A 21,379-nucleotide genomic window follows, 5' to 3' on the forward strand; every position below is an offset into this window, starting at 1 on the left:
TGCTCACTGGATGGGTGAGAGAGAGAGTGAAGAAATACAGATGATGCCCCCGGTTCTGGCTTGAATTGTCGGGGAAGGTAGGAACTGTCACTGACAGAGGAACAGAATGTCTGTAGAGCAGGGGGATCAGAAGATAAGAAAGATAAACTAACTGGTTTAATTTTGAACATGTTGAGCAAATCAAACAAGAGAATAAAAAAAACTGCTCAAGGAGAGAGTTGATTTAAAAAAAAAAAAAGCGCACCAGAATTGGACTGCCAGGGAGCACAGAATTGGAGGTATTATTGAGGGAAGATGAAATGGCAAGAGACTGAGGTCAGATGGGAATTAGAATGGTCGTCTCTCATAAAAGCCAATAGAGGAACAACTTTCAAGAAGAGATCAATTGAGTCAAGTTAGAGAAGGACTGAAATGTACTCTGGGTTTAGCAGAAAGGATTTTCCTGCTGACCTTGGCAAGATCACTTTCACTGGTGCAGTAAAGGAAGGAAACAACTTACATGTCACAAAGCATGAGAAGAACATCTTCTCTCTTTTTTTCTATTTCATTTTAATCTCAACATGTCTCTTATTACTGATTCCCTCTGAACATCAGTATAAGAAGTGCACTTTCTGCCTTCTGCAAATGAATAGAGCCTTTTAAGGGTTATTCTGGAAGCAAATTTTTTTAAGGTAAAGTTGAATTTTTCACTAAGCTATTTGTTAAAGAGGAAACATTGAATGAAAAGCAGTCTGACCTAGGTAGTCAGAAAATAGTGGTCTCAGGTACAATATGAACATTTCTTTCCCTTTCTTTTCCTACCCCTTCCCTTGCTTTCTTAACAAGCAGGTGTCATATGGAAAAAATTATGCTTGGTGATTTGGGGACAGAAATAATGAATAAGGCATAATCCTGCCCTGCCTAAGCCCCCAGCCATGGAGATCACAAGCCCCAGCAAAAGACAGACATGCAATCAACTAACCCAAAAGTAAGGTTAGGTGTAATAAATGTTCATAACAACAAAAGCAAAGTTATTTGGGGCCCTGAATGTAATTCCCCATCTCTCATAAAATGCAGGAAATGACCTTTAAAAACATGGGCACAACTTGGGAGTTCATCGCACCACTAATTACCTCCCTACTCTTCAGACCATAAACTTTTATGCAGTCTGCTCTCCATCAACTTCATTCCTACTCATTTATTTTGCTAGGCACCCAAATGGTATATATGAAAAACCTGAAAGGCGGTAGTGGCAAGTGGAGATTTCAGCTCTACCTATTGTGATTCTTTCATTAAGCTGAACTTCAAAGATATTAAATAATACAACTTTGATTCTTTTCACTGAGAGTGTTCAAGTTCTTGAAATTAAATGCAGGGCTTCATGGATTAGGTGAGCACTAAGCCTCTTTCTCCCAGAGGAGATAAACTGGGACACCAAAATAGGTGGGATGGCTTCTGAAGAACACTATTTTGATCCAAGTAACCTCATGGTGTCATCTTTGCAGTTCATACCCCCTTTAAAGTTCTTTGTAAAGCAACTGCCTTGAAAAAGACAACCTAATGCTGCATACTCACACGTTATTTGCCACTTGGGCACGGTTGCTATTTATAGCTGGAGCCTTTGGAAAATGAAAATCTAAGGTTGGTTAATGATAGCCAGAGTGACCCCTAATAAAAGCCGGGTCATATTTTTTTTTGGCTTCCTTCTGTGTCCTTCCAGGAACCTTTGATTGTATTTCAACCAGGCACAGAAAAGAGATTGCCCCGATAAAAAACATCTCTCCAGCAGGCGGTTAGGTATATGTTCTTGAGTCAGGCGTGCCTAGTTTTGGATGCCAACTCTACCATTTATTAGCTCTGTGACCTTGGACAGCTTTATCCTCTCCAGGTTCCATCTGTAAAATGATTATATGAGAGGCTGGATCTGAAGAACTTATGTTAGTGTTTGGCAGAGAGTCCTCAAACAATGGTGGCTACTCTAATAATTATTATTGCTGTTATCACTTATGCCACGCTGCCCTGCATTGCCGTTTATAGCACACTGCCTCACACATGGAAGGCATTCAGTGTCTGTTCATTTCTTAGAGGATGCTTGGCTGGCATAGGAGGCTTAGAATGCAGTATTTCTAAGAAAGGCTTCCTTTGGCTTTCACAAGGGTAGCCAGAGACCTGAGAAGGTGGAAAACAATGCATAAATTCTGTATTAGTTCTGTAGATAATTTGCAGTGATATTTCTCAGAGTTTAGTGATATTATTTTTTCTACTTGATGTGCATAGAGAGGATACATAGCCTATGGCAGTCTTAGGTCATCTTTTTTTCTACTCCCAAGTGGGACAAATTAGTTGCTTTTCTATCAATAACAGACCAAGCAGTCTACTTAGCATTTTTCCATCAGAAGTTTCACTTAGTATTTTACTTAGTATTTTTAAACAGGGTTCTTGGAGAGCAACTGGGGCAGTGTTAATGGAAAGTGTCAGCACATGGAGGTAAAGAAAGAATAAACAATAGTTCTATAATACAAATATGGATCCCTGACCTTTGATAATGGCACAGTCCCCAGTAGCAAGTCTGGTGATTCTGTGTGTGTGCACTATTAGCAAAATATTTAGGTCATATTTAAATATCAAGTACATTGTGATGTAGCCATATATTTAGCACATACGTGTTATACCATTTATATTTCAGCCTTCATACATAAGCTGTAAAGGCAGATCAGAACAAGAATGATTCCTGTTTAAGTTTACTGTTTTCCCATTTTTATAGTTTATTGACACCTACCTGTTTCTGAATTAATGAAGTTTAAAAACCTAATAAAATATATTCCACGGATAGTAACTATTCATATTTCACTTGTTTTCTATAGGTTTTGGGAGTTGGGCACTGAATATTTTTAAATGCATATAGGAGGACATAAATTGAATTGCTGTTATGTAAATAGGAATGCTAATGTAAAAATACGTGTCCTGGGATTTCTAGATGACCTGGCAGCTCTATTTTCCTTGCCTTTGCTGCTGCTAAATGTTGTGTTGTGAAAGCTTGAGATAAACATTCCTTTCCTATGAAGGGCATGACTCAGAAATTGCATACATCACTCCCACTCATACCCCACTGGCTATAATCTCATCAATATAGCCACATCTAGCTACAAGGGGGGAGGCTGAAAAATATGCTCCTTATCTGGCTTATGCCCAACTAAAACCTCCATAATCTTAAAAGAAGAAGAAAATTGACTCCTCCTTAACTTGAAAATTTCTTTCACCTTGTCATAGGAAACTCAAGAAGAAAAATACTTGGCTTAATAAATGTTGCCTCAGTGACCAGAAGCTAAATATATAGAGAAAGAGATCCAATCAAATCACAGAGATACTCACACTTAAAAAGTTAAAATTATGCTCATCTGCAACTATAGTAATTGTAGTAGTGGCTTGCTTTGCTCAGAATTATTCTTATTTTCTGATCATTCCATCCCTGCCTTTTGGTATTTTTTTGGAACTAGCAGTAGACCACAGACTAGTTCATGGGTTGGCTTCTCCATCTTACTTGGTCACTGAAAACCCTAAATATTAAGTCCCAAGGTGATTTTCATTGACCTGAGACCCAGTCATGATTTAATGATAAAATGTTGAATGATTCTGAACAGGTGATAACTTAGCAGACTATCCCTAAAATGGCCCTTGTTTGTTAAGCTAAACTTTCCTTTGGTAAGAAAAACCCTCCAGTGCTAAAAGGACCTAAGTAATCTGTAAAAAGGAACACCCCTATTTCTTTTCTTCCCACAGAAGCCTCCCAACTTTGAAATAAAGCAGCTCTGTATTTTGCTGATTCTGAGTTCACCAGTTCCTTTCTTTCTATCTGTTGTTTATCCAGTAATTTCCACCTAGCTCCTCATTTCCCCTTCACTCACCCAGAAATACAGAAGGCCTATGAAACCTTGTTTACTTTCTTAGCCACCCTTCCATTTAATAATACTGCTAGCTTTCAAGGTGGTTTATTTCCATTTCCTGCTGGTCAGATCAAATCATGCATTAAAGTTACATTTATTTTGACTGAGGACAAGTTTACCTGTCACCTAAATTCTTTTGAGAAAGGCAGGTCACTATAGCCACGGTCATGGACCCCTGATCCCAAAGCTCCACCTGCTATGTGTACTCTGCGCAGTTTGCCAGGGCCATGGCACTTCACTGGGTTGTTCTGATTTGGCATGATCTGCAAAATGCTTTGCTGAGTTGAAATAATGCTTTTTTCAGCCCAGTATCTTGCCATGCCATCAGCCCCAATAAGAATTTATGGAAAAGCCTACAAGTTGAATTTTATGTCATCCTCTAATGTTACCTATCTCCCCAAATCATGCTTTTGTCTCCATCATCATTGTCTAATTCTCTTTCAACAGTCTATTTTGCATCTTCCATTAATTTATTGAAATCCTGAAATCCCTTTGGCATTTGCTGTTAACCCATACAACCTCTTGCGGGGAGCATGTTTACTGTCAATACATTAAAATAGTCTGTCTTAATCCAGTCTCCAGAGTATCTCCTATAAATTACAAAGAAAGTCCTCTAGTTACAACACTGTGGGATTAGGGGAAATAAATTCATCTTAAGCTTTCACAACACAGTATTTAGCAGCAGCAAAGGCAAGGAAGACAAAGCTGCCAGGTCCTCTCCTGGAAATCCCAGGACACAAATTTTTAACATTTGCATTCTTATTTACATAAATTTGTATGCTCTACTCAAAAGGTGCTGACTCCAATTATGTTAAATAAAGCTTGCAACTCCTCTTGATCTGAGGGTGGGTAATCATATATTTCAGGCTTGCTTGCCTGCTGCCCAGAGTGATTTCTCTGGCTTTTTCCTCTCTGTTCCATGAAGTTTCCCCTTATTCCTACCCTCTAATCATAACCATTAATGAAAAGAGTTATCATTTAGTTGTAAGGCTGGAGATGGCTCCAAAACATCCTTTTTTCTATATGACTCATAATTTCATAATTAGAACCTTGTTTTCCAATTACAGTTTCTTAACATCTTCCTTCCCACCATATAAGGAAACAGTGAGTTTTGGTTCAATTCGGGGCACCATAATTTGGGTAGTAGAAATCGCATCTGGGTCCAGCTTGCAGCTTTTCACCCACAGAAAGTTTATTGGCAGTGGGAAAGAGAGTTTGGATTCTGGGAAGATTATCCATAGGTTTCAATTATCCACCCTAAACACTGCCTTTCACTGACCCCTATAATTAAAGCTTGACTTTGCTTACATTTTTGGCATGATTTCCCCCCTCCAGGTGGATGGGTAGCAGAGCTGACTGCAAAACGAATTCATTAGAGTATTTTACAGCAAGTGTAGTAAGCCCGGAAGCCAGAGTATCCTCTGAGAGCACTCCCACTCTACCCCCGAACAGTCCTCCTGCTGCCACTGCACAGACACCTACCTGCTAACTGCCCCAGGAGAGAGACCGGAGAATCACAGAGGGAGATATCACTGAGCTAAGAATGGTCATACTGCACTTAATTCCCTTGTGCTCACCGGAAAAAAAACGTGTTTCAAAAAATCACTCCCTACCATGCTTATGCTGCTGTGTGATCAAGTCTAGGAAAACACTGAAGAAACCCAGAACTGTCTATTGGATTTAAATGAAATACAGTCAAAAGAGATCTCTCCAGGGTTCGTGATTTCTGACCGCAGCCTTTGAAATGTCTTCTTTCTGCCTCCACAAAGTGGTGGTTTATTTGGAACCTATATAAACAAAGACAAAATAGATGGTGCTGGGGAGGTTGGGGGAGGGACAGAGCAGGGGCAAGTCAGTGAGGGCTGGAGAAGCTGCTGACACATTTTGTGATGTTCAGGGCATGTTTTGTTTGTTTATTGTTTTAATCTTTGGGCTGAATGAGATTCCTTTCACTTGGAACTGAGGTCAGCAGAGAGGAAGTGAACACAAAGTAAAGAAATCCAGTCCTAAGAAGCTTGGGCCACTCCCCTGCTACGCCTGCAAAACATCAGCCCCTCTGACAGCACGGGCAAGAGGCTTCCTGTTCAGCCGGGATTGCACACTCTGAGGACAGCTGCCTTGGCTGGACTTGCTGCCAAGGCAAATTACCAGGAATTGCCAGGAAAGTAGATTCATTTCCTTTTCAAAACTGCAAAAACTCTAGTTCTGCCCACATGTATCTATAAGTTGGAAAGAAAATCCCTGTTGAAGGAATTTTTGTTTGTTTTTGACTTGTCCCAACAGTGAGTGTTTCATCCTCGATGTTGGATCGTGTGTGGTCTGGAGATGTACCGCTGTAGCAAAGGACAGGAAGGTGGCAGGTATCCCAGGTAGACTGTGGTCCTTCCACTAAGGTGAGTCTGGATTCTCCAGCTCCCTCTTCTTGAGATAAGGAAATTAAATATGTGTTTCCTCTAAGCTGACAATGTGTATTGCTTTTCATTTATTCATTCATTCAATTCATTTGTATAATTCATTAAGTGCTTGGATAGTGAACAAAATTTGGTTAAAAATAAAACCTTGCTCTTGTGGATTTATATTAAATTACTTAGTCTGCTGATAGTCCCATGAGGCAGGTATTATTATGATGCCCTTTTTACAGGTAATTTGTTCAGTCACATAGCCAGTGAATGTAGAACTGGGATTTGAACCAGGCAGGCTAGCTCCAGAGAGCCCATACTCTTAACCATTAGACTCTACACTCCCTGGTGGAATTATGGGTGTGATTTCAGATTCAGAATAGTAACAATTCTGGCAAAAACCTATAATTTCTCTTCTTGAAACAAAATCTTACATTCCACAAGATAGTTTAAATAATATGTTGGAAAGAGGTAGTACTGTAGCTGCATTTTGCATTAACATGTTGAAGGGGATCAGAATATGACACTCCAAAATATGCCGAAGTGTCGGCATATGGATTATTTTGAACTGAAGGCAACTGAGAAACAGCAGATGCAGGAAAACCTCTCTGCTCTCCCCTTTTCTGTCTAAAAGCAGGGCATAAATTTCCCTTTGTAAAGGTGCCTTCCCCTCCAAGACCATGAAGAGGACAACTCTTAATCATTGGAGGTGATTCTTATCAATGGAAAAGGCACCAACTTAAGTCTGCATAACAAACCTTACTAAATAACTCTTATCTTCCATAGCTTCCCCCATATATATGCCTTCTCAAAATACACCACCCCTAGAAGCCTAAAACTCTTTTCCTTTTTTTTGTCACTTCTCCAAAATTTATTGCTTTTTGTTAAAATGGTTTATAAGCCTTGACTCTAACTGCTTCTTTGGGTCTTCATTTCTTTTCTCCAAAGTCTTCCTTATTCATAGTCATAAACCTTGTCTCCTATTTATCTTTTTTTTTAGTTTAATTTGCATCACCCCAGGTTCTAAACCTAAGGAGGTAGAGGAAAAAGGTTTTCTCTCCCCAGAATCTAAATGACTAAAAGCACGCACTTTTCTTCTAATGAGTTCTGATAGGCAGGGGAAGATAAGTCAAAGAGCTGAGCTACCAGGACAATGAAGGGAGTTGGGAAGAATATCACCAAGATGGAAAAGCTCAGGTATGAGAATCTCAAATCAACATCACTCAGCTCAACTTTTTGCCTAGTCAGGTGCCATGAGGGTCAACCAAATAGTTCACAGTTTGGATTTTATCAAAAATTTTCATGAATCAGTTTGATTACATTACCCAAATAGCACAAGACAAAAAGAAGTAACAGGCAATAGGCTCAAATCAAACTGTTCAGCAAGAAATAGATTCGTTCTTACTTTGCCAACTGGTTTCTCAATCAGAGGGCTCGTAAAGCAGACTGGAGTTATGCTGTTGTACATTGAAAGTTTCCATTGCTGTTCCTACAAGAAAGGAAACAGAGAGAGAGAGAGATTTCAGGGACTTGGCTGGCTTTCCTGATGCATGGAGCCATTTCCCTGTTTCTCACAATAGTGCCTCCAGCACTTAAACTTAACGGTTGTCACTTGAAATATCTGAGTCAGCATTTTTGCCTAGGTATCTTCAGTTTGCAGTCTATGCAAACTCATTTAACCTTGTACAGGGACATATTACAAAACTACTCATGACATTTTGAAGGAATTCATGCACACATGTTGACATAAATGCAGAATATTTTCAGCCTAATCTATTAAGGTATTTCCTAGAACAAAGATCAGACTATGTGAATCTTTAAACAAAAGTGCTAATGACTTTAACGAATATCTTGTTGCTTAAAAACACAGACCAAAGGTGAATTTCTGGCTTGTAAATCTTTGATTCTATGTGGGATAATGTCCAAAGTTCACTAGCTGCTTTTCAGAACCTTCCAAATATGGCTCTTGCTTACATTTTCTCCCTCAGGTCCAATTGTGTCTCACAATTTAACCTGAACCTCAAGCCACCTTTGGTCAATGTGCTTGTCTTGAGCAGACTCCAATCTAAGCCATGTTTCTTGTTTTTCTGGCTCCTAAAACATTCTTTCCTCAATGTCTGAGTATGATTTCCTACCTTTCCTATAAAGCCCAGCTCAGAAGCATTATGTTATTATTATTATTATTTTTTACTCTTGTGACAGAGTCAGAATAAATTTCTCCATGTAGTAGACATGGTAGACCACAGAGTCCATTTACTATTTATTAGAGTATCTGCACTATCTGTGGGAATGGGAGCTATGAAAGACAGGAGTCATGTCTTAACTTCCTTTGTATCCATCACAATCTAATACAGGTTTGCACATTGCTATGGTCTGAATGTTTTTGTCTCTGAAAAGTCTGTATATTGAAATCCTAATCCCCATGGTGATGGCATTAGGAGGTGGGGCCTTTGGGAGGTGGCTAGGTCATGAAGTAAAGCCCTCATAAATGGGATTAATGTCCTTGTGATAAAGGTCCTGGAGGGCTTGCTTGCCCCTTCTGCCATGTGAAGACACAGCGAGAAGTCTGCACCCCGGAAGAGGGCCTCACCCAACCATGCCGGCACCCTATTCTCAGACTTTCAGCCTCCAGACTGTGAGAAATAAATTTCTGTTGTTGATAAGCCACTCAGTCTGTGGCATTTTGTCATTACAGCCTGAATGAACTAAGATATACTGAAAGGGCTTTACCTTAGAGTAAGCTGACTGTCAGCTGCATCATTTTCTTTATGAAGTCCCTAATTTCCAAAACACCTCCTCGTCCAGATCCTGCTCTTGCCAACCCCCAGCTCTCATACTCACTACACACATTTTCACTCTCTTGTCAGTCTTTTTAGAGGAGACACCAAGAGGTTTTACTGAAAAAACAAAACAAGACTTAACTGTAGGTACCAATAACCCCCCAAAATAAAAATGACCTTTAAAAATGAATCAGCAAGTGTGGCCCATCCCTACCTCCCACTGTTCATTAATTGCCCATGTTTCTTGAGTGAACGGAGGCTTCTCAGTGATCTTAGCAAAGGAATGGAGTACCTCTGGAATCTCTACCCCTGCTGTTACTAATTATCTTATCCTGGGCAAATTACTTGTACCAGGGTGGCCCTGCCTGAAAATGTGGTTTGCATTATTTACACACCCCTCATGGGGTATTTAGAGACTAACTGTGGAGATATCTGTGGCCCAGAAAGGTGAAGCCTAATTCCTGTGGAAGAAGCCCTACAGTTTACCCTCAGGAGAAGCTGTGCAAACCTCTGACTTCTTCCCAGAGTCTAAAAGCACGGGTTAAGGTTGGATTGCTAGGGATATGTATTTTTGCCCATTAAGAGTTAAACTGAGTCTAGCAACTCATTTCACAGGTCATGTTCCAGCCATCAAAGTTTAATTACTATCAAATTCCCTGGCTCAGGTCCCAAGCATATTAGGGAATCCATGAATGAAAGTTCCGAAGGATCCTGTTACCAAATCCACCTTCCTGAGATAAAAAGACATTGAATGGCACGGGGAAAAGCCCAAAATATATCAACTTAAGACTGCAACTTTTTAAAAAATGAATAACAGGGTTCAGTGTTATGATCAGGACGTATGATTCCATTTCGAGGAAGTCAGCCTGCAGAGGCAGTAGATGAATCTGAAGCGCTCTGCCCTTTGCTGTGCGGCCGCTCCAGGTGCCAAGGCCACGGGTAACGAGTGTTCCCAGCTTGCTGTGCAGCTTTTTCTTAGACTAAAGATTTCCTTGATACTTTTGCACTGGGTATCCTTAAGGCTAAAACAACCCAGCAATTTCAAAACATTGATTTGTTACCTAGAAATCACTTATCTGGTCAGAAAATCTGTGATGATTCTGGCCATACATAAAAGGAAATTTCTAAAATAATGGGCTCCTATGTAAAACAGAGCAGTTACAAGCTTATAGTTATTACTAAATAGGGTTTCCCTTTCCCCTCCTCATTGCAGGCTTGCCACACAGGGTTTTGCTTTTGTTGCTTGGGTGGTTGAGTGGCTGGGTAGCTGGTGTTAACTGTTCACATTTAATCTAACTCACCATCTGCTAACTGCGGAGACAGGGGCCTGAAGATGGACAGAGTGGAATCATAATTAGAGACAAGTTGTTGACACCTCAGGTAAATCAGCTCTCTACAAAATGAAGGCAATTACTGCCAACTTATCTTTTTCCAATAATAACTTCAGAGCACTCCTAAGAAACTACAGAATTGCTCAGAGACCACCACATAAAAGTTATCTAGTATCACTTTACTAAGACTGGATTCCTAAAGGGAGACCAAAGAAGCACTTAAACTGTAATTACAACCTTCAGTGTTTATCCCAGTGCCTGAAATATAAGAGCAACTCCTGGTGCAAAAGGACAGAAATAATCGAGGATTTTAAGGAGGAAGGACACAGGGATGGTCTGGCAGGCTCAGCTAGTTGCTTAAGCAGTGGGATCTGCCAGCTGGCATCTATTTATGGTGCATCACTGGGCAGCTCACGATAACTCTGAAGGAAGGAACGCATCCTCCCTCAGAAATCTTGATTTTATACTCCCTAGAGCACAGGGACATTGATGTCCAACTGCCTGCCCCTCCTCTCCACTCCTCCTGGCAAGGAACAACACTTCTGTTTTTGAGGTGGAAGCAGATTCTACTTTAAAGATTGCCATCCTTCTAGCCAGCCTCACCTTGTCACACATTATTTATTCAGAGTTAAAATGACTGCACTTGCATCTGTAGAGTGCTTTTGAAGAAGTGCTAAAGAACTGCTAGCACTTTAAATACTCCTCACCAAAGCTACGAGCTGTTTCTGGGACCTGGGATATTGAGGGAACTGTGCTATTTCATACATTTAGTGGGAATCAAGGAAGAAGAAAGTTCAGGAAAAAGAACACTGTAAAGATCATCACCACTGCTCTGGTCCCTGCTCTCTCCAGCCCCCCAACCTGACGGAAGCCAACCAAGAGGGACTTGGGTCCACCCTGCCCATCCCAGCTGGGGTTCTTTCCTTGCAAGGGTCAAGCACACAGACACAGAGGTGAGGTGGCCTTGGGAAGGGAGGAGGACTGGGTGGAGGGCCATTAAATGTTGACTCACTTAGGCTTGACCAGACTTCCTCTCTTTTTCCACAGTCCAGGACATTTTGGTGAACTTAAGTAAACTGTCCATACTGCTGTTTTCCTACTTCCTTTGGGGTTATTATCGCAGACTACACCATACTCTTTTCCGGTGTGAAAATCCCCTCCCCTTGAAATCTGCAAGCAGAGGGAGTCACAGGGGAGGTGCACAGGCACTGCAGGTTTTAGGTTTCCTGGACAGAACCCTGTCCAGAGCCTGACCAGCTTACACGTTCTTCAGTACCTTCCTCAGTACTCATTTCCCTTAAATGCTCCACTCAATTTTCACATTTACATTTACATTTCTTGGATGTTTTACATGCTTGTTTTTAAAATGTCCCTTGTGCTTTTTCCTTCCTTCTCTTATGTTTTCAGCATCTCCTATACCACCTGTACCTACCACAAGGCTGTCGTTACAAAGAGCCTCAAAATGAATGCTTTTGAAGTGCTCAACAACATTAATGGCACTTCTGAAAGAAAGAAGCACATTGCCTTAATTGTACTCCTGTGCTGATGAGTTTCCTGGCAGCCTTTATCCAAATGCGTTTTGTCATTTAGCTATGACAGCACTTTGCATCATTCTTTTATACATTTTCCACTTGACGTCACATTACATATTTTCGGTGCTGTTACATAGTCTTTGGATTTGTAATATTTAATGACAGTAATGTTTCATCAACAGGGTGGAGTGTAATGTATTTGTTACCTTGATAGATTATTGATGATGTTTTCCATTTTTCCCCTCTAATTTCTCTGAAATTTTAAGAAGTTTTATTGAGACAATTCACATCCTACACAATTCACCCATTTAAAGTTCACAACTCCATGTTTCTTAACATAGTCATAGGGTTGTGTAGCCATCACCACAATGTAATTATAGGATATTATTGTCCCCCGTCCAAAGAAACCCTTGACCTATTAGCAGGCATTCACCACCCCTCCTGTTCCCTACGCCAGCCCCAGGCAACCACTGGTCTACTTTCTGGCTCTATATTTTTGCCTATTCTGGACATTTTATATTGACAGAATCATACAAAACGTGGTCTTTTACTTAGCAAAATATTTTCAAAATTCACCCAAGTTGTAGTCATTATTTCATCCTTTTTCATTGCCAAAAATATTCCATTGAATGGAGATACCATCTTTTATTTATCTGTTCATTCCACTTTGGAGCTATTATGAAAAAGGCATCTATAACATTCATGTACAAGTTTTTGTGTATGTTTCCATTTCCCTTAGCTACACACCCAAGGGTGGAAATGCTAGATTGTGAGGTAACTCTATGTTTCACATTTTCAAGAACTACCAAACTGTTATTTCCTGTAATTAATACCTATGCAATATATTTTTAAAAATCTTTTGAATCATTTCTTTAGCATGTATTTCCAGGAGTAGGATTCCTGTGCCAAAAATATGGACATGTTCATTCAGTTTTTGCTTTTCAAAAGGATTAGACTGGTTTATAGAACTGCCATTCATCTATACACATATATATGTAATGCATGTATGCATGTACTACACAGACACACAACTCTTAATTTCATATTTATAGATGTGGACATTAAGGGTCACAGAAGTTAGTGAGTCAGTGTCAGACAACCAAAGCCTTGTAACACCCATTTACGGGCTTCACTGGCTTCAAGTGTCTGTACCCAGTATGTCCCCAGTTACAATGAGTAATTGCTGACTATGTGTCTATCCTGTAATTTCTTCAGCTTGTGTCACAGTGAAACAATAAGCATGGAGTCAGAGGCACGGGATCAAATTCCAGTCTCAGAACTGCTAGCTTTGAGATCTCAAGTAAATCACTGAATCATGTCAAGCTCAGTTTCCCCAAACATAAAATGAGATGCCACTTATATTGTAGGCTCATCTGGAGGATTTAAAATAAAATTTGGCTCAGCCAAAGAAACTTAGTAAGTGCTAATATTATTTTTCATGTTAATGACAAATATTTTATTGTTATTCTTCCTAGGTGCCCTCTTTAGAGTGAAATATCAGGTATATAGAATCTCTATTATAATTTAATAAATAGGTTTCCTTCTCTAGTGCCAATCAACAGAATATCCTCTAATATGGTAACTTAGCTGTGTGCTAAGTTTGTAAGACTTTTGGTATAAAAATATTGATAAGTAATGTAAAGTTTATAAAAATATTGATAAGTAATGTAAAGGTTTATAAAAAATATTGATAATCTAAAGGTTTATAAAAAAATAAAAATTATAACAACTATAGATTATAACAGTTATAAAAGGTACAAATAGATTATTTAGAAGTTTATTAAATAAGTTTAAATGGGTATATTTATTTTTTAATTTTAAAAACTATTCAAAACTTTTGCACCATAAATCATAACTGTATATTTAAAATTTATTGAAGATAACACATATAATTAAGGTCTTATAAAATAAGCCAATTATTTTAAATATTTTTAAAAAGCAATCAATTATGAGTTAATAAAATAAGCACAGACTCATAAAAGTAAAAGCTTATAAAATAAGTATATGCCTGGCTCTCTAGACTTTGTAAATAAGTTAACAATGATACAGTAGAAAGAGCCCTGGCCTTCTATTCTGAAGACTTGGGTTTGGGAATGGTTTTTACATTTATGTCATATATGACCTCTTTGGGGTTCCACTTCTTCAGCAATAAAAAGCATAGTATATAACTGGCTTTTTTTTTAAAAGAGTCAATAAGGGAATGTATCTGAAAACGCTGAACAATACATAAAAAGTATACATCTCCTTATAAAGTCAATACCAAGATGTGGTAGTTACACCACAACAGTCCATTCACTTGTATGTATGAACCCTAAATTCTCTAGGAGTTCAGAAAAGATAGGAAGGAAAATTAAAATCGGAAGTTATCTATCAAACATAGGAAAACATCACATAGGAGAAGAATTAGTTCTCCACAGTTTACATATGTCACTGGAGGTCATCTTCACACCCAAAATGAATCTAGAAGTATGGGCTCTAAGAGGTCAAAGCCTCAAGTGAATACAAGGGAGCTTTCAACCACAGGGAGGGAGGTGGGGATGCTGTGACCTGCCTCTGCAGATGGCAGCTGCTTGGACACTGGCAGCAGATTTTGGGAAGGGCACCAAAGGGTAAGAGGCATGGTACAGGCCGAACGGCCTCCTCCCAGGCATACATTGCAGTCCCAACTCCCAGTAGCTCAGAATGTGTTTCTAGTAGGAGGTAGGGTCTTTAGAGAGGTGCTAAGTTAAACGAGGTCATTAGGGTGCACCCTAACCAAATGACTGGGTCCTCATAAGAAAAGAAAATTTATACACAGGTACACACAGAGGAAAGACCATGTGAAGATACAGGGAGAAGAAGCCACCCACAAGTCAAGGAGACAAGTCTCAGAAGACATCAGTTCTGCTGACACTTCCATCTCAGGCTTCCTGCCTCCAGAGCTATGAGAAAATAAGCTTCCATTAAGCCACCCAGTCCCTGGTACTTGGTTACCACTGCTCTAGAATACAAGGCATCCTAGCAAAAAAGAGAATCAGCATCAGGAGGAAGGGCTTTTAGGAGAGACCTCTGGGGGACTTTTAGGCAGTGCAGAAAAGGTTCCCTGAATTGGGGGGAGGGTGCTGTAGTGACTGGTAACAAACCAGATGAGGAGTTTAAATGGGTGATATTCTGTCCTGCCGCATGAAGCAGGCCCTGGGGCAAGGTGCTCAGGCGACTGACAGGCTGTTTACCTTCAAGGGACTTCCCAAGTCCAGTGGAGGAGAGAGGTAAACAAAATATTGAAAATGAGCAGTGCATACTAAGAATACAGGTCTGCAGAAGATGTAGTGGACGCCAAAGGAAGAGCATCACGACCGGCCAGGAGAGGAGCTCTTGTGGCCAGGAGGCTTCTAGGAGGAGGTGGTATAAGGGCTGAGTATGGGAGGAAGAACAAAAGTTAGGAGCCAAAGAAGGTGTAGGGGGCAGGGAGGGAAGGGCAGGCCTGGGGCTAAGGAGAGAAGTTAGGGTGTTTCAGGAAGAGGAAGTATCATGAGTGCAAGAAGTATGAAATAAAAAGAAATGCTGAGTTTTTATGTGAACCCCAAATAATATGCTGCTATTAGATCTCAAAGTGAGACAGAGCCGTGAGAGATGGCACAGGAAAGGTAGGCAGGAAGCACCCGATTCTGTTGTGACAATGTTTAAAGGGATTTCTGGGCTAGCAGATGGAAGCATGCATTTGAGAGGAGGAAAGACTGTAAAGTAGGTAACTATTTAGACTGCTGTTGTCACAAACCAGGAAAGAGAGGTTTATTGCCTGAGAATCTGGACTAACGAAGCAGCAGAACAAACTAGAAAGAGGAGAGACTTAAAACCAATTTGGAATTAAAACCATTAGAACTTCCACACTGCTTCTAAGTGGAGGTTGAGCTTGGAGCGATTCCTTGCAGGTTTCTAGGGCCTAAGGAAGTAGAGACAAGGTGTACAGACTCTTGATAGGATTCCAAGAGAAGGGAAGGACATGGTGAGGGTGCAGGTGAGGCGCAAGGAGGGACGGTGTGTTTGCATGCCGATGTGCCTTGGGCACTCACCACTCTGGTTTCAGTGTAAAGTTTCTATCACATTCTGGCCTTAACCTGCCATCCTGACTCAACTTGAACTTTTTGCTGCAGCCAAAATATGTTTTCTCCCATGCATATACTCTGCTTATTTATTCCTCATCTTTCTCACCCCCACACCTCCCCTTCGCACAAACCCCACCCCAACACCTGCTAGCTGTGGGAACAGAGGCCAGTTGCTCCACCTTTCCAAACCTTAAACTTCCTCACACAGAAAATGAGGATAATGTTAAAGCCCATGGAACAAGTGTAGATGAAATGAAGAAGAAACACCGGGTTCCACATGTGCACAAGGGAAGAAATGCTAATCCAGACTTGAGGGTGCAGAGTGGGTGAGGGTTAGGGAAATGGGGAAACACAGAAGTGGTAACCTCACTTCTATCTACTTTTACCCATAGGCATCTCTTCCTTAGACTTATAGAAGATTCTCCATTTTTGCTCTCCTCAGATCTGTTCTCCACACTTACCTGAAAGATTGAGAGATCTTTCTAAAGATGAACTGAATTTTTATCCTAATGCTCTATTCCCTTTCCCCTTAAACTAAACAAACACTTCAAAAGTTTCCTACTGCTCTTTGATGCAAAGTAAAATTTTGTCTTGGCTTACCAGGCCCTTCTTGGTCAAGTCCTTTGCTACCTTCTCTGACTCTTACTGCACCATTTTCCTCCTTTTGGTGTTGAATGTCAGTTCTTCATGGCCACAGAACCTCTGCTTGCTCTTCTCTCCTTCTGAAAACACTCTCCCATCTCCCAAGCACCCCACTCAGCCTCCTCCTCACTCCCTTTTCCACATTGCCCCAGTTCACCCTTCAGTATGCAGCTCAACTGTGACTCCCACTGGGTTAGACTTCCCTCCTAGGTTCTCATCCCACAAGGCATTTCTCCTCTGGAACCCGTATCTGAATTGTCTTGGATTTGGGCATTTTTTGTGGTGCATATACTTATGTGACTCTAAAAACAGAATACACAACATGTGGGTTCTCAGTAGTTTCCCTGTAAGTATCTTTGCTGAGCAGATTTTCATTGCATCACCAATTGGCCATAAGGTAATTTTGCTGTAAAAGATAAAAAAGTAACTGGTTGACAGTTTGGTTTCATTTCTCCATTTACATAGTACTCCCATTTTTATATCACAAATCGTAGCCTTTGTGATGGTTTATACAGTGGCACAGAATTTTGAACCCACATTTCTCACAGAACTTTGGAACATCTATCAACAGACATGTGACAATATGCCAAGAACAAACAACAGTATAGGAGGCCTTTCACAACACAGTAGGAAGTTCTGTTACCAATATGCACCCTAGTCTGTGGGCATAGCTCTCTTAATGAAGGAAGACATTTCAGTGAAGGAAAGAACAAGTGTGATGCTGAAGGAGGGGACAAATCAACACACAAGAAACTTGGAATATCATGAATGAAAGACAAATGCTTAGGTACAATCTACAAAATAAAATCAGTCATTTGTACAGTACTGCCATGAACTTATACACATTTTAAATATACTCAAATATGTTGCATTTCACAGTAGTTTTTTTAATTTTGTTATTCATTCTTTATGTTTCACTATGTCCTTTGTAATGAATGCCCCTCATTTTTTGTAATTTGTCTTTTAGAGAAAAATGTTACAATTAGTTATGCAGTTAAAATATTTGTGGTGCAAATGATTGCAGCAAAGATGCTATGGCAAAAATGTCTGACACTTATTATTTGTCTCCACTCCCCACGACCCTAAGCTCCCCAAAGATCAGGACCTTCTCTGTTCTTGTCCATCACTGTGTCCCCGGACTGCAGTGGTGTAGCATGGCACTCAACAAATATTTATTGAGTAAATAAATGAACAGGTTAAAGAACACATGAATGAATCCCAAAGACAATAATTAATAGACAAGAGAAGGACAGGCAAAGAAAATGAAGTCGTTTTCCAGGCAGTAGGTCGATACACATAAACAGAGAGATAAGCGAGCAAATGTATTTGAATAATTGCAAATTGTCTGAAAGGTCAAAGGGTGTACAGAAGACTGCAGAGAGGGGCAGGGCCAAACCATGAAGGACCTTGATTATCATGGTGATATGAAAGAGCCAGAAAATATTTCAGTAAGGAGCACCTGGATTGGCAAATGCTCTACAAGAATCCCTTTGGGGTCATGGCGGAGAATGTTATTAAAAGAGTGTGAGGTTGCAGGCTGGAAGATCAGGCGGGATCCTTGGGACTGAAATAAGGTGGTGACATTTGGGGATATAGAGAAGAAACTGGATTCAACAGAATCAGTCTACCACCCTCATCAAAGCTAACTGTTGAACAATATGAAAGGTGTTTTTTTTTTTAGTGTGACTTGACTCTTTGCCTGGGCCCCACTCCATTTTGTGTGTCTGTCCTGACATGGAGTTAGTATTGTGTCTCTGTGTTCCCAGCCAAGAGAGCAGAGGTGCCTCTAGAGTCCTTGGGGAATAAAAAAGGGAAGGGGTCAACCCAGGGTATGAAAACCTACACATTGATTCACCTTAACTTTTAGACTAAGATATGCTTTTGTTCCCTGGCAGAGGAACAAAGTGTGCCCAGGCACATGAATAAATTATCAAGATATAAGTGAATTACAGTAGATACCCCCTCTGTTTGGTAACAAATTACTTTCACCCTGCTCCACTCTGACATTCTGGGCCTGTTCCTTGGGTGTGTGCTCTGTGCGGGCTCAGGGAACTCAGTGCTTAGAAGACCCCCACGCTTGGTATAATGCTCTGTTGCTGTCATTTAAAAATTTTCATCATTTTATCTTTAAACTTGGTTTTGTTAAGTTAAATCTGATAGGACAATGGAGGATAAACATGTGCAGAGATGATACGCCCAGTACGCGTGTCTGTTGCTCCTTGTCTCCCCACTGGCACAGAGTGTTAGCAACGTTCCACGAGCACAAAATTCCAGTGGAGCCTCCATGTGTGAGAGTTCAGAGTGACTCAAGCAAGTACAAGGTCTAAGTGTGCTATGTCTACAACTGAGTAAACAAGGACGCTGACAGTCGCGAGAGACTATGCCTTCCATTTGAAGTTTGCACATTCTTCAGACACAACATAGAGGCAATGGTGTTTTCAGAAACATGAACAACCAAGGAACCTTATCATATCCTTCTTTACTTGTGTTACCGTCCTGTAAGCCCGCCACTTATGCTGAAAACAGTGGTACAGAAGGAAAGGAAAAGACAGAGAAATCCATAGTGCTTTTTCCTCTTAGTCCTTACTCATCAATAAGCTGGAAGGAAATAGAAAGTATTGGTAGAATATGTGTGTATCAAGAAGTGGAATAAAAACACTTACCAGTGTATCTGTTCTGTTAGAGTGAAATAAATATTAGCTACTAAATACTAATCGTTTAATTTCAGTGAGTCTGCACACAAGTTAAATACTCCTATATTTACATTTAAAGTTGACATTGCTCAATATAGATATAAATGTTAAGATTCACAATAATAATTTGATTGAATATTTCTTTACTTAGAAATGACAAGAAACAGCAAATAAAAAACACCATAACAAGTTAGTACAGAGGCTGCAAAAGACAGGAAAACACTCTGTGCTTTAGTACATTTATTGGTATTCTTTTCCTGCTTCTTGAACCAAGGGCCCTACATTTGCATTTTGCAGAGGGTCCTGCAAATAAGGAAGCCAGGAGCCCTGCTAAAAGCCTGAACATTTCCAGGTATCAAACACCATTGCCAGGTACTAAAGCAGTGCGAGACAATCACCAATCCTGTTAATAAGCACTTGAAAAAAGAATGTGACAAAAAAATTCAGTTGTATGTTATAAGTTGGTGTGTCTATATAAATTGCCAAGGTGCACATGGCCTACTAGGTGAAACTCGTAGGCAAATTTATCTTGATATGATGTTAGAAGACTGATAAAATGTACTTGATACATTGCAGTGCTTTTGCAAGTTGGGAGCTCAGGCAAAAATACAACTGAAAAAAATAGTCAAATTGGATTCTAAAATCACTAACAAAATTACTGTCTGAAAATGTATGGGCTTCATCTTGTCCAAGTACCTGTGTATTCAACTATAGGCTCAAGCCAAGCTTTGATTCTGAGACTATACAGACAAAATTTCTGTTCTCAGAGATGAAAGTAATCAATATCAGCATACATTTTCTGCAATGCTAAAATAATAAAAAATGAAAATATTCATGCATCTTCTATATTCAAACACAACTTTTAAGGAAAAGGAAATAAGCCTTTGTTCTCCATTTTCAGGCTTTTCTCTGTTCTCCAGGCAGATGCATTTTAGCTGTTCTCTTATATCTTCCTTATAGTAACTTTTGGACTCATTTTTCAGCTCTGAACCTAGTAAAGTGGAAGGTACCTTAATCTCCTTGAAGCTAAAAAATTGCTCAGGGTTACTCTGATATTTTTAATAAGTAGGTGTAGTAATAACATTTCCAAACAGTAATAGCCCTTAACAGTCACCCTAAAAATGTCTTGTTACTAGAAATTAAGTGAGATCAGTTGGCAGGTCACAAATGGAGCCATAACCCATGGGCATAATTCTCCCAGATTGCAGATAAGCCATGCAAGTTCAAGTGCAAAGGTTAAGGATACCCCACCCATTGATTACCTGCACCTGAAACTTCTTTTCTAAGGAAAAAACATTCATTCTGTAATTAATAATTAGCAAAAGACTTTAATTTAAAATTACCCTGGGGGAGATGGCAATAATGGTTTTAATTCACAGTAAGGGGGAAATGACTAACGGAGAATACAGATCAGATTAGAATAGGAAATAGAGCAAAGAGGAATACTCAATGATTTCAGCTGAGAGGGGGAGGTACAATGGGGTACCCAATACTGCATGTGCCCCATTACTGGGTCCCGGGGCTCCCTGATAACTTGTTATACCCTTACAGTGACTTATGAGCTAAAATCATCCTCCCCATTTTCATCTCCAGTTTAACAGGGCAAAAATAAATAAATAAACATTCCTAAAAATATTATCCACATTGTAGATTCCACACCATGTGATCTATATACTTTTGGAGTACTTTAAGGTGATTATCATTATCATTCTCAGGGACAGGAAAGGTGCTTAATGGAAGCAGTTATTGACCCACCAACAGATGGGCTGCTCCTGGTGACAGCCTTCTTCAGAAGACCAGGGGTGACTACTACTCGGATGTGCCCAGGAGGCATCTAGTATATGGTTCATGACACAACACTGGGTGCTTATTTTACATTTCAATCATTAAGTCAGCTATTTGATTTCTTTATTAGATGTGATCCATTATCCAAACTTTATTCAGATTGAAGAGCACAGAATTTAGTGTCAGAAGTTCTGGGGTTGAGCCATTTT

General features: G+C 40.0%; 1 protein-coding gene across 13 annotated transcripts in view; it reads right to left on the minus strand.

Moving 5' to 3' along the window:
• Positions 1–21,379, minus strand: part of LOC118923037 (uncharacterized) — a 524,114-nt gene that overhangs the window by 65,634 nt on the left and 437,101 nt on the right. For all 13 annotated transcript variants that reach the window (XR_008997784.1, XR_008997783.1, XR_008997785.1 and 10 more), the window contains one exon: positions 7,728–7,811. Coding sequence is in view for 8 of the 13 variants with exons in the window: in XM_057502376.1 (XP_057358359.1) it covers positions 7,728–7,811 (84 nt within the window). In the remaining 5 variants the exon portion in view is untranslated. The remainder of the gene's footprint in view (positions 1–7,727; positions 7,812–21,379) is intronic.

This window comes from Manis pentadactyla, chromosome 5, assembly GCF_030020395.1.
Source record: "Manis pentadactyla isolate mManPen7 chromosome 5, mManPen7.hap1, whole genome shotgun sequence".
Classification (NCBI taxonomy): domain Eukaryota; kingdom Metazoa; phylum Chordata; class Mammalia; order Pholidota; family Manidae; genus Manis; species Manis pentadactyla.